Source organism: Carya illinoinensis, chromosome 4 (genome assembly GCF_018687715.1).
Source record: "Carya illinoinensis cultivar Pawnee chromosome 4, C.illinoinensisPawnee_v1, whole genome shotgun sequence".
Classification (NCBI taxonomy): domain Eukaryota; kingdom Viridiplantae; phylum Streptophyta; class Magnoliopsida; order Fagales; family Juglandaceae; genus Carya; species Carya illinoinensis.
In genome coordinates this window covers 16,840,116-16,853,483 of record NC_056755.1, presented here as the reverse complement: position 1 = coordinate 16,853,483, position 13,368 = coordinate 16,840,116, and the positions used below count along the sequence as shown (strand labels likewise).

The window sequence follows — 13,368 nt, the reverse complement described above, 5'->3', positions numbered from 1 at the left end:
CACTGAAAGACCTGACACAAATTTAGAATATATTGTGAACGTTTGCATTTTATATTACTACTTTAGGAGCATACTCGATATTGCTACTTCAGGAGCACATTTGAGACGTTCATTCAAATATATATTCTTTCTACAATTTCAATTATGCAATTTCAGGTGCATAAATCATAATGAGTTTTTGGTACAAGTATCACTCATATGAGATACTCAATAAAATTATTGATTTAGGGCGATCCTTCAGGGATGCTCCATTTCCATTCTCAGATAAATTATATCATCAATAATTTATAACAAATATAAAAGAATAAATAAAACTTTCATTACTACAAAACATTGCAGAATATAAAAATATTTTATAATAAGATAAAGGAAATACATTAATTAAAAATGAACACTTTCATGATCAACTCTACCACTAGAATCCTCAAAGAAATCAGAAACATCAAGGCTTGTAATATCTTCTCCATCTATAGAATCTAAAGCATATGATGGTTCAGCAAAATTTGTTTCAAATTTCTTTGTTTTTTTTCTTTTATAGAAGATTGGTATAAGTCAACCAAGTATTTATCTGTACGACAAATACGAGCCCAACGTCCAGTCATACCACATCTATGGCATCCATCTTCATCTTTCTTTAAAAATTTGTTTTGAGGACTTTTGCCCTTCTCTGAGTTGAACCACTTCTGGTGGTACGGTGTATATCTATTATTGTCCCTTTTAGTGTGGTCACTTCTAGGACCTCCACTTCTATAGTTTTTCCTACCACGTCCACGCCCTCGTTTTCTTTGAAAAGATACACCATTCGCTTCTGGGAATGATGTAAATCTAATACCATTCACTTCAGGGAATGATATAGAACCAGTAGGACGTGATATAGTACCATTCGCTTCTGGGAATGATGTAAATCTAGTACCATTCACTTCAGGGAATGATATAGAACCAATAGGACGTGATTGGTGATTTCTTAACAAAAACTTATTATTTTACTCAGCTAATAGAATACAAGATATAAGTTCAGAATATTTTTTGAACTTTTGCTCTCGATACTGCTGCTGCAGGAGCACATTCGAGGCATGAAAAGTAGTATATGTCTTCTCTAACAAGTCATTATCAGTAACTTTTTCACCACATAATTTTAATAGCGAGCTAATTTTAAAGAGTGCAGAGTTATACTCACTAACACTGTTGAAGTCTTGCAACCTCAGGTGTATCCAATCATGACGAGCTTTTGGGAGGATTACAGTTTTCTTGTGTTCATATCTCTCCCTTAAATCATTCCACAAAATAAGTGGATCTTTCACCGTTAGATACTCAGTTTTTAATTCTTCATGAAGATGGTGCCGAAGAAAAATCATTGCCTTAGCATGGTCCTGCAGGGACCCTTGATTTCCTTCTTTAATTGTATCTCCCAGGTTCATCGCATCCAGATGGATCTCAGCATCAAGGATCCAAGATAAATAATTTTTTCCAGAAATGTCAAGAGCAACGAATTCCAATTTTGTAATATTTGACATTTTTTACATATATAAATCAGGAATATAAAAATATATTGAAAAACTTACTTGAAGTAGAGGACTACTAGCTTCAAAATCGTCAGAACTTTCGTGCTGATAACGTGTTATAGAACTATCGAAAATGAAAGAGAGAGATAGATTTATTATAAAACTTTCTAAAATGAGAGAGAGAGAGATAGAACTCAGAGAAGTTATGAAACTTATGAATTTCTTAAGGAATTCAACGATATATATAGGCGTACAAAGGGAACTATGCCAGTTACTATGCAGTACTATGCTGGCACTATGCGCACTGTGCTATGTCGGTCATTTACTATGCCAGTTACTATGCAATACTATGCTGGCACTATGTACACTGTGCATTTGACGACTAGATAAATATAGTCATACAATTTTACAATATTATTTTATAAAAAAATATAATTTATAACTAAAATTTAAGAAAGATTATAAGGAATGGAATGGAATAGGAATGTTATAAGATAAATATGCCGGAAGTACTTTAACTTTTAAATTAGCCTAACTTTATAATATTATATAGGAAAACCTAAATTCAAAACCTAAATTCAAATCTCAAAGTATTTCTCATTATATAGTTACTTCAGCTTTAATATTTTTTTACATAATAAGAAATTGTGTTTATTTATTAAAGCCCCACCAATACCGATAGTGGCTTTAAAGAAAACCTTTTTTTATAAAATAAAATAAAATTGATTGCGACATTGTGCAATTGTGGTGTTGATGATATGAGATTGGACAGGATAAAAATAATTTCCAAAAAGCTGGACATCAGCAAGTTGCAAAAGGAGGCCAGTCCGCCTCAATTACTTTTACTTTAAACAAAGCAAAAGTAGTCTCTCTAAAATAAAGTGATATTTCGATAGTTAGGTAGCACGAGATAGTTTTAGAATAATTTTTTTTTTTTTTTTTTTTTGATATTCAAACTTCAAACTTCATTAAATAATAGAAAAGATTACACACATAAATCAAACCATAAGGTTTGAGATAGAAAGTCCGGAATACAATCCCACCATGTGGTAATACTACCAACTTTCCTACCATATTGAGCTAAAGAATGAGCAGCCATATTAGCTTCCCTATAAGCATGTGTAAACAAACATTCCCCAAACATAGTAGACAGCTGTTTAATCTCATAATAAATCCCACCAAACAAAGAGCTGGACATGCTATCTTGATTTAAAGCTTCAATAACCAGGAAGCAGTCACTTTCCACTTGTATATGAGTAATACCCATACCTGCACAGAGTTGCAAACTACGTAAAACAGCCAGAAGTTCAATGTGCTCAACATCATCAACTGCCACTTCTGGTATAGATGCAGCCAGCAACGTTTTGCCCCTACTGTCTCGGAGAATAGCACCTGCTCCAGCGGTTCCAGATTCAACACATAGAGATCCATCAACATTCAACTTTAAAAAGTCCCCTTGCGGCATCTTCCATTTATAAAAGTCTTGCACCTGCCTTCTACTTCTTTTATATACATCTTTATAATTCTTTAACAGAGATAAAGCATGCTCAGCTGCATTGTGAGGAGAAATGACAAGTTGATCATGGAAAGATTTATTCCGTCTATACCAGAAACCCCAGGCCACCGAGAAAAAAATAGATAGGCTTTCTCAAAGATTAGCCTTACAAAATTTGAAAGCTATATCTATAATACTTGAATGAGATTCTGAAATTAGTGTAGGCAACAGTTTCAACCAAGAATCTTCCAACAACTTACATTCCACCAAAGCATGAAGGATTCCTTCCTCCTTGTCATTGCAGAAGCTACAGATTTGATTAATAGGAACGTGCTTCAACAATAAATTTGACTTTGTAGGTAGTCCATCCTTACAAGCTCGTCAAGCAAATATTTTTATCTTGTGAGGAACAGGCATCTTCCAAATATTTTTCCAAACCAGTCTGTGAGCAGCAGCCGTAGAGGATTTAGCTTCATTAGGCCCTTGATTTTCCATGATGAACCGGTAGCAACTTTTAACACTAAATAAACCACTTCTTTCAAAACCCCATGCCCTTTTATCTCCCTCATTCACAGCCCCAAAAGTCAGTTTCAAAATATCCCTTACTATTCTTGGATTAAAGAGAGCTCTAAGTTTTTCCCAATCCCATAATCTAGAATTTCCAGAAAATAAAGTATTGACACTGTACATTTCAGTTCCCTCCCTAATAAAATATTATTTTTTTAATATTATTATTATTTTAAAATTTAAAAATTAAATTATTTATTTTATTTATATAAAATTTAAAAAAATTATAATAATAAGATAAAATGAATTGAGATTATTTTTAAATTCAAACTTAGCAATTTACTGAAAGTATTTTAACTTTTTAAAACGCCAAACTTTATAATATTATATAGTCACCTCAGCTTTAGTGATAGTTTAGATATTAGAGGATTTTGAAAATATTTTATTATTATTTTTCATATAATTTTTATTAATGTTTAATATTTTATTATTATTTTTTATTACTCTACATTGTTATTTACAAAATATTTAAAATCATCTCGTTACAAAAATATCTGAGAGCCACTTCAGCTTTAATATTTTTTCCCCCAGTGCGAAATTGTGTATTTATTTATTAAGGATAATGCTTAATGAACCAATAGTGTACCGATTTTGCATTTTGTTTCTTTTTTCTTTTTCTAATTTTTTATTAGTGATTAAGTAAATAAATATTATTAAATTTATGTCTTTTTTATATAAAAAAATATTTAAGTTATTAAAAAAATGAATAAAATAAAAGCCAAAAAGGTAAAAATTTTTGAATTGCACAGATCGGTTGGATTTGTAGGTAGGGACATCGGTCCGTAGCAATATCTATTTATTACGAAAATTCTATATATTATATTACAATCTCACTTATATTTTACTAAGTAGGATATGATATATTTACTATTATTAAATAATTATTTATTGTATGCTTCTTTATTATCAAATAATGATAAATGCGTCACATCATATATAATGATATTCAAGTAAAATAATAGTGTAGTATATAACATTATTCAAATTCATTAAAGTCCCACCAATACCTATAGTGGCTTTAAAATAAAACAATAAAAGAAAATGTGTTTGTGGCACTATGCAGATAAAGTGAGGATGTTTCCGAAAAGGAAAAGTATAATTGCAAGCACAATTGTGTACTAATCTGTGTACCAATATGATGTGATTGGTCAAAAAGTAGATTTTATTGATAACAGTGTTAATTTAAATTTTAAGTATGAATAAATCAATATTGATATACAGATTAGTGCGTAACTACGCTTGTATGTAGCAAAACTCTTTTGAAAAAAGCGAAAAGATACAAGTGAGGCTGTTTCCAAAAATAAAAGAGAGTAAGAAGGGATACACTTGACTTTGAGGCTAAAATCGTCGACAGCAGGGTTCGAACCTGCGCGGGCGAAGCCCAACAGATTTCAAGTCTGTCTCCTTAACCACTCGGACATATTGACTTTCTCGAATTCGTACTGGTGATATTTCTAATTAAATGGATTCACTGAGTAAAATGCTACTTTGTTCCATAATTTTGCTTCCCCTTTTTTTTGACCGCTCGTATATTTTATTTTTTTAATTTATGTTTACTCAATAGTTAATAAAGTAATTATTAGTAAATTAATTTATTTTTAAAAAAATATTTAAAAGAAAATAAGTATAAATGTACTAAGACACACCCAAACGTACATGCTGGGTAGCATTGTCCGAAAATTGATGTATTATACTGAAGATTGAATGGATGAAATCAACTATTTTTTCATCATAATCAATCTCAGCCGTTAAACGTTTAATAAGATATATCTAATCATATTTTAAAGAAAAATTATATTCTCAAATTGGTTTAGATGATACTTAATAAAGTGTTTACATTAACATAAATTGATTTTCAAAATAAATCTTAAAATTAAAATTTTATGGTGCACCGATTTTAGAATTAAATAACTATATTTTAAATTTAAATTTATTGGCTTTTATAACATTTTCGGGAAATGATGTGTCCCAGCACTACCCTTTGATTGAGCATCGGGACCCTTTTTCTCTTATCTAAGTTTGACATATGTACTAAAATCATTATCACGAATTCGACTGCACAATTTTATAAATAAAATTCTAAAACAGGAAGTTTAAGCTTTAAACCCAAACTCCAATAATGTTAATCAATTTAGATACCAACTTTGGTCACCACTCCTACCACCATCTCGAAAAACAGTTAAAATTCATTAAATGTCATTAAATAAGAAATCGATTTCACTAAAGCCGGCTAGATAAGGCATAGATTTAGTCGAAATCGTAGGCTTCAGTTATAGATAAATCCAATTGATCTAGCCTAATCTAGTATCAAATTGACCGAATATTTTTTATTCTGGTTCTGGTAGCCTAATCCGTGTTAGAGCTCTTAATTAAAATTTTCTAGGATTTAAAGGAACTTGTAACACATCTATGGTTGATATTTGGATGAATAGAAAATGTAATAAAATTGAGATTCGAGATTGACCTAGTCTTCAAGAGAATAGAGAATAATAGAAAGTATGTGTATTAACTATTAAGCTTGATGTTTTACAAGTGCGTCCAACACGACTACAAAAATTAACTAATGGCCCCGTGGCCAATTTAACAAAACAGTAAAATAAAAATAGCTCATATAATCCTAACAACTATAAATGGGCCATGGCCCAAATCAATAGTAACATGTAAATAAAATAAATGGCCACAAGTCAACATGCCCGACAGAATTGAGCCCACCAAGCCCCTAACGACTTTGGTCTATCATTGTGCATCTACAGAACTGTGACAGAACTACTGCAGATCTGGAAAATCTAGATTGGAATGGAAACAAAAATTGGAAAAACAATTGTAATTTTATAAAACTGTGAGTGATTCGAGGCAACCCAAAGCTCCAAAAGCCAATCAATTTCTTACAATTTTGAGAATGCCTTTCCTCATTTCTCTCCCTGCAGTAAGTGCCTGTATCCCCTTCTAACAAACTTCAAGTAAAAGAATAAAATGACCCGCTATACGACTGTAATACGTAGCCTAAACACACTGTTTTAAGATCAAATAAAGGCTACGTCGTTTAAATATCAAGGCTACACCGTTTCAGGGTTACAAAGCGAAGCCGTTCCAGGCTTTATTAAACTACACCGTTTAATCTACATATAAGGCCCCCTTTTTCACAAAACTAAACTTCATTTCTTCATTTCTTCATTCCGTACCTTCATCTTCCATAGAGTTTAAAAATCCAACCTTTATCTTCTTCCCTCTACGTTCTCCTCCATGAAGCACCGTGAAAATCCCCCCTGCTAACAAAGTCCTTGTCCACAAGGTGTAGGTATAGGGTCCTAAGCTTCCACAAGTTTTCCCAGTTATTGTCTTCCAAAGAGGCTGCTACTTACTTGATCAGAACTTCGGTCACTGGACTTCCAAAGAGACAGGGTCTAAAACTGCATCTAGCCTTCGGTAGCCTAACTAGTGGGGGGGTCCGATGGGTAGGCTTGCACATTCGCCCGTCCAAACTCTTTTTTGCCCTGACTCAACTTGGCCCACAACCCATGGCCAGCAAAAATAAACCGACCCAACCTGGCCTAATGGTCGACCACTTCAACTTCCACTTCCACATTGGCCCGCCCAAGCTCTTTTTCACCCCGACCCAACTTGGCCTGCAACCCATGGCCAGCAAAAATAAACCGACCCAACTCGACCAAATGATCAACCACTTCCACTTCCTCTTCATCTTCTTCTTGTCTACCTTGAGTCACTCCTCATCAACATAAATAAAGGTTAATTCGGGATGAAAATCACTAGTACAAAAAACTAAAGATCTAAATTATATATGACCAAAAGACAATGATTTGGAAAGAAACATATTTCACATATCAGGATCGGAATCTTCTGGGATTACAACTAGTGTCACCAAACTATCATTAGCTCTTTTCACAAGTCTTTAAAGGTACTCCAAGTTCCAACTCTGTCTCCCATTATCTCGATAATCTGCAACAGATTCACCAATCATATAGACCATCAACAACACAATCAATTAAAATGTAAGCATCAAACTATATCACTGAGCCAAATTACAAAAAAGCTAAAGTTTTGAACCTTATCTTTATTTTCAATGGACATATTTGCACCCTAGATGTCTCAAGTTCTATTTTCTTTCTATATCCTTCGATTTTACATCTCAGTCCATGAGAATTAAAGTCATTCAAAGTCCATGAAAATTTCACGATACTCCGAACTCTTCATTTTGTGACATTGTCAATCAAGTCTTGCATAATCCTACAAACAAAAGAAAATAGAGATTAGAATAATTGACAAAATCGAAAATCTAAATATAAAATAAATAAGATCAACATAGTATTCATACATATCAAATGTAGTTAACATAGTGATCGGGTTTGGAGAGAATATAGTGGAGCTTGGTTCTCCCATATTCCAAAAAATAAATAATAATAATAATAAAAACAAATTCATCAAGTTAAAAGCAAATGTCCTTCTTACATTATTTTTCGTGTTTGTATCCCCGACTCATTTAGCGTGTTTATTAAATTTTTTTACATTAGTGTCACCCATCTATGCCTACGAAACAAACTTGTACTCCTAAGTATCAACAGCTCAAGATTGTGTTGGAGTACAAACTTGGATACAACCCATTTGTCTCAATCCTTCTTTGTTGTAATCATTGCCTTACACCCACACTTAGTTTCCACAGCTTCGGAACTTGCTCTCTCTCTCTAAGTTTACAATTATACGATGGAATACTTCTCTCAAACACACATACTCTATAAACCAATTAATGATTTGTCTATATTTGACAACCGAGTATGGTTTGTTCGGATGTTAAAACCAGTTCATCTAGAGAAGGCTTTATAGCAACTATGTGCATTCTCTAGATCATCAAACTCTAACCCCCACATACATATCTACGTATAAAAATGACACCGTATAGCCTTTCTTGGGCATGTTCTTGTCTTGTTCAACCTCACTATTATCTTCAATCATCTCAACTTCATCAGCGCTAGAATTATATTTATCTAAAATCTCAACATGATTTCTTGATTTACTTATCATTCAGTTAACCTAATATGATTTACAAGGTAAATATAGCTCAATAAACAATCAAATTAAGTGTAGTATATATAGCTTAATACAAAACTTAGAATAGAATTTAAATATTTCAACGCAATACTCTTAAAAAAAATCACATTCCAATGTATTTTTAATGTTACCAATTTTTTTTTTTTCATATTACAGCTGTTGGCACATAACACGTGTGTGACTGTGTTGAAAATCCGTCAATAGTCACCAGAGTATTAATTAAATAATGATCATTCAGTTCAAACAAAATATCAAACATTCATCACTCTTTGATTCTCATTGCACTTAAATATTCATTTCATATTCCACAGCGAATTGTAATTAGTCTCTCGGAATTGCTCCGTGGCTTATGGAAGTTCGAACGAACCAGGTCCAAAAAATGACAGATACATAAAAAGAATGTTACATAAATTAATAAATATGATTCTCACATTTTAAAAATATAATAGTGAGATATGTAAAATAAATTTAAAAAAAAGATTATAAAAAGAAAAAGAAAAAGAAAAAGAAATGTCTACATGTGATTTTAGGCCCCGTTTGGATACACAGTTCAGATGAGATGAGATAGAATATTTTTAATAATAACGAAATTTTTGAATTAAGATAAAATGAAATAATTTGTTAAAAAAATGTGTATTTAGATAATAAGATGAAATAAGATAGTTTTTAATTTTTAAGATTAAAAAAAAGTGTGGGTTCCACTATTTAACAAGGGTAGCTGAATTATTTACTATTCATGCACTGTTCATGTTAGATTATAATGTTTCTACCCTATTTATATACTGTTCATGCACTCATATTCATTTCAGATTTTCATTATTCATTACTGTTTATTTAAGGATAAATTTTTAAAATTTAGAGATGAAATATAGTATATTTAGATAGGGAAAACTAGTGTATGGTACAGATAAATTGGCCATCCAAACCGAGCAGTTAATTAAATTCATAAACTAGTCTTAGTGATAGAAATACAAGATTTTTTCATGAATGTGAAAACCAGAGAAAAAAGAGGAGTAAAATCCTGTCAATCATTGATGGTATGGGAGTTTTGAGATCTGAGCAGGATGGAGTTGCAGAGGCTTTTAAGACACATTTTGATGAGGTGTACAGGACTGAAAATCCGAGAGTTGGAAAAATTAATAAATGCCTAGCTGAGATGGAGAAGAAAGTTACTGCTGAAATGAATGAAGTCTTGGAAAGGGACTTTAAAAGGGAGGAGGTAGAAGATGCTCTAAAGATGATGGAGCCGTTAAAATCATCAGGACCAGATGGATTTGGAGCTTGTTTCTTCCAATCCTTTTGGCATATTGTCAGAAGTGATGTGTGTGGAGCAGTGCTTCAATTTTTAAATGGTGGAAGGTTAGATGAAAGGCTGAATTACACCTATATAACCTTGATTCCTAAGGTTAGTGATCCTAAATCAGTAAATGAGTTTAGGCCGATAAGTTTATGCAATGTTGTGTATAAACTTATAGCAAAAAATCTTGCTAATAGACTGAAGAAAGTTATGGATGCAATCATATCAAGAAGCCAGAGTGCTTTCATTCCAGGGAGGTTAATTTCAGGCAATATCATAGCAGCTTATGAAGTTCTTCACTTTATGCAAACGAGGCAAAGAGGTAAGGGGGCAGCATGGCTTTAAAACTAGACATTTCTAAGGCATATGATAGGGTTGAATGGTCTTATCTTGAGGCAGTCATGAAAAAGCTGGGATTTGGAAGTAGGTGGATTGGATTGATCATGCAGTGCATATCTTCAGTGTCATATGCTGCATTAGTTAATGGAAAACCAGGTGAGACTATTAAGCCTACAAGAGGACTAAGACAAGGAGATCCATTGTCTCCTTATCTTTTCCTCTTATGCTCAGAAGGTTTAAGTGCAATGTTGAACAATGCAGAAAGACGATCAGAATTAAAAAGAGTGTCAGTGGCACGAGGAGGCATAAGGGTCACCCATTTACTTTTTGCTGATGATTGTATTATTTTTGGAAAGGCTAGCTGGAAGGAATGGAAGAATATAAGAAGCATTCTGGATTTGTATGAAGAGGCATCGGGGCAGAGCTTAAATAAGGAAAAAACTACAATTTTTTTTCAGTAGAAGAGTCCAAGAAATTGTTAAAGAAGGAATCATGAAGGATATGGAAGCTAGGCAGCTGAGCAATAGTGAAAAATACTTGGGTCTACTAGTTATGGTTGGAAGATCGAAGTACAACTCTTTTAGAGTAATAAAGGACAGAGTATGGAAGAAGATTAGTAACTGGAAAAATCAGTTCTTATCACCTTCAGGTAAGGAGGTGTTGTTGAAAGCTGTTATACAAGCTATACCTACCTACTACATGTCAGTTTTTAAGCTTCCAAAGAATTTATGTAAAGAGATAGCGGCTCAGATGGTAAAATTTTGGTGGGGATTCAAGAAAGATGATCAGAAAATCCATTGGAAGAGTTGGGCAAAAATGGGGACAGCTAAGAGTGGTGTGGATTGGGGTTTAGAAAGATTGAAAGTTTTAACATGGCTTTATTGGCAAAGCAATGTTGGAGAGTACTGACTAAACCTCAATCTATGGCTGCTATGGTTTTAAAAGATAAGTACTTCAGGCACTTCACGATTTTGGATTCAAATTTGGGGCACAGACCTTCTGTTATGTGGAGGAGTCTATGGGGGTCATTGGAGTTATTAAAAGAAGGGTTGGTGTGGAGAGTTGGGAATGGAAGGCAGATTAATATATGGGGGGATAAATGGATACCAAAATTATCCACTATGCGGGTTCAAACTCCTAGAACTCTTCTTGAAGCAGATGCAAAAGTATCAGAATTTATTAAAGAGGGTTCAAAGACATGGAAGGAAGAGATGATAAAGGGTATTTTGAATGAAGAAGAGGTTGCATTAGTTTGTAGTTTACCCATGAGTACATCAGGGTTACCAGACAAACTGATTGGGCTCACTCACAGGATGGACAATTTAATGTAAGAAGTGCTTATCATTTAGAAGTGAGTAGAAGAAATAAGGAAAAGGGAGAGATATCAGATAAAAACCTAGAAAAGTGGAAGATTATGTGGAAATTGAAAGTGCTTGGTGTAGCTAAAATGTTTCTATGGAAAGCTTTAAACAATTGTTTGCCGACAAAGATGAACTTGGCTTGTAGAAAGATTGTAAAGGATTACTACTGCCCAGTCTGTAAAATTCATAAGGAGACGGTATCTCATGCTTTATGGAGTTGTGAAGGAGCCATGGATGTTTAGGCAGAAAATGCTAGTCCTGTACAGAAATGGGTTTCAAATGAAAGGGAGATGCAAGAGTTGTGGGCAGATTGGTGTGAAAAGCTGAGTATAAATGATCTGGAGTTGATGGTAATGGTTCTTAAAAGAATTTGGTTGAGGCGAAACAATTTTGTTTTTGAAAACAAATTTGAAAAGCCTGATGTGCTATTCAAGTTAGCCGCTGACAGTTTGTTTCAGTTTAAACAAGTTCAACAGCAGAGTCATAAGAATCAAGATGCAGGTATAAGAAGGAGGAGATCTTGTAGATGGAAGGCTCCTGCAAAAGACCAAGTTAAAGTAAATTGGGATGCTGCACTGAAGATTAAGGAAGGTAGGATGGGGATTGGTGTGGTGATAAGGGATGAGAATGGGGATGTGATGGTTTCTTTATGCTCACAGAAAAGGAATGTGCGAGATCCTTTAGTGGCAGAACTACAGGCCTTAAGACAAGCTATGAAACTATGTGCAGACTTGAATATAACAGAAGTGATATTCGAAGGAGATGCTTTGAAAGTGGTAAGAGCAGTAAACAATCTTGAGTCAAGCTGGGAATGGCATGGTCAGGTGGTTGAAGATATCAAGAAGGTGCTGAGAAATAGGACTAGTTGGAAGGTTATACATGCATATAGAGAGAGCAATTGTGTAGCTCATTTTCTTGCAAAATTTTCTTTTACTGTAAATGAGGATAGAATATGGATAGAAGAGGGTCCGGAAGGTATGCAAGTTTATGTACTGAAGGATAAAAATGTTGTTACTGAAGTTGAATGAATAAAAGATTCTGAGGTTTCATTTCAAAAAAAAAAAATTAAATTCATAAACCCCACAATAATTTGTAGATTTTACGAGACAAAACAAAAATGAGGGAATAAACAAACAAAAAAATTTACCCATAAGAAAACTTAAGAGGTGCTACATCCACCGAAGGATGTAATCCGAAAATTGGCTGAACAAGTTAAAAGTTTTTTTATTTATTTTTTCAAATTTTTAAATATTTTTAAAAATAAAAAAAAATATAACATCATCAAAAAATACTTTCTAAATTATTAAATAAAAATTAAATAAAAAAATCATTCGTGACACTATTTCGGAACCCAAATTGGGGTCCAAAGTATTTATGAAATCTTAAAGGCTCACCAGACAAAGAGCCCCACAAATTTTGATCCAGATCGTATTGGAGAGAGAGAGAAAGGGATAGATGAGGGCAGAGTAGGACGGTCACGTGGGTGAGGGAGGTATCCAAACTCCAAAGCGAAAGTGGTTATCACTTGTGTGAGGGTACAAATGGAAAACTATAAAGACACCTATGTGGCAGCCTTCGATTGGCTGTTGTAAAATTATTTTTATCAACTTACGTTGCATACGAAAACAATTTAAACATTGTAATGTGCACTTTATTTAATATCTGACCTTTAAAATAGACAACAAAAAAAACAGACAGGAACTAACTAGAAAAGATTTCCGAACTATTATAATTTATCAAGTA

General features: G+C 33.2%; 1 protein-coding gene and 1 non-coding gene across 2 annotated transcripts; one reads left to right on the top strand and one right to left on the bottom strand.

The window, feature by feature from the left end:
* Positions 1-4,909: 4,909 nt before the first annotated feature.
* Positions 4,910-4,991, bottom strand: TRNAS-UGA. The gene has a single exon. It is a non-coding gene; the product is annotated as a tRNA-Ser (tRNA).
* Positions 4,992-11,187: 6,196 nt separating this feature from the next.
* Positions 11,188-12,653, top strand: LOC122306301. The gene is made up of 3 exons (XM_043118731.1): positions 11,188-11,591; positions 11,771-11,822; positions 11,868-12,653. Exons 1-3 carry the CDS (start codon positions 11,188-11,190, stop codon positions 12,651-12,653), a joined length of 1,242 nt encoding a protein of 413 aa, XP_042974665.1.
* The last annotated feature ends 715 nt before the right edge of the window (positions 12,654-13,368 follow it).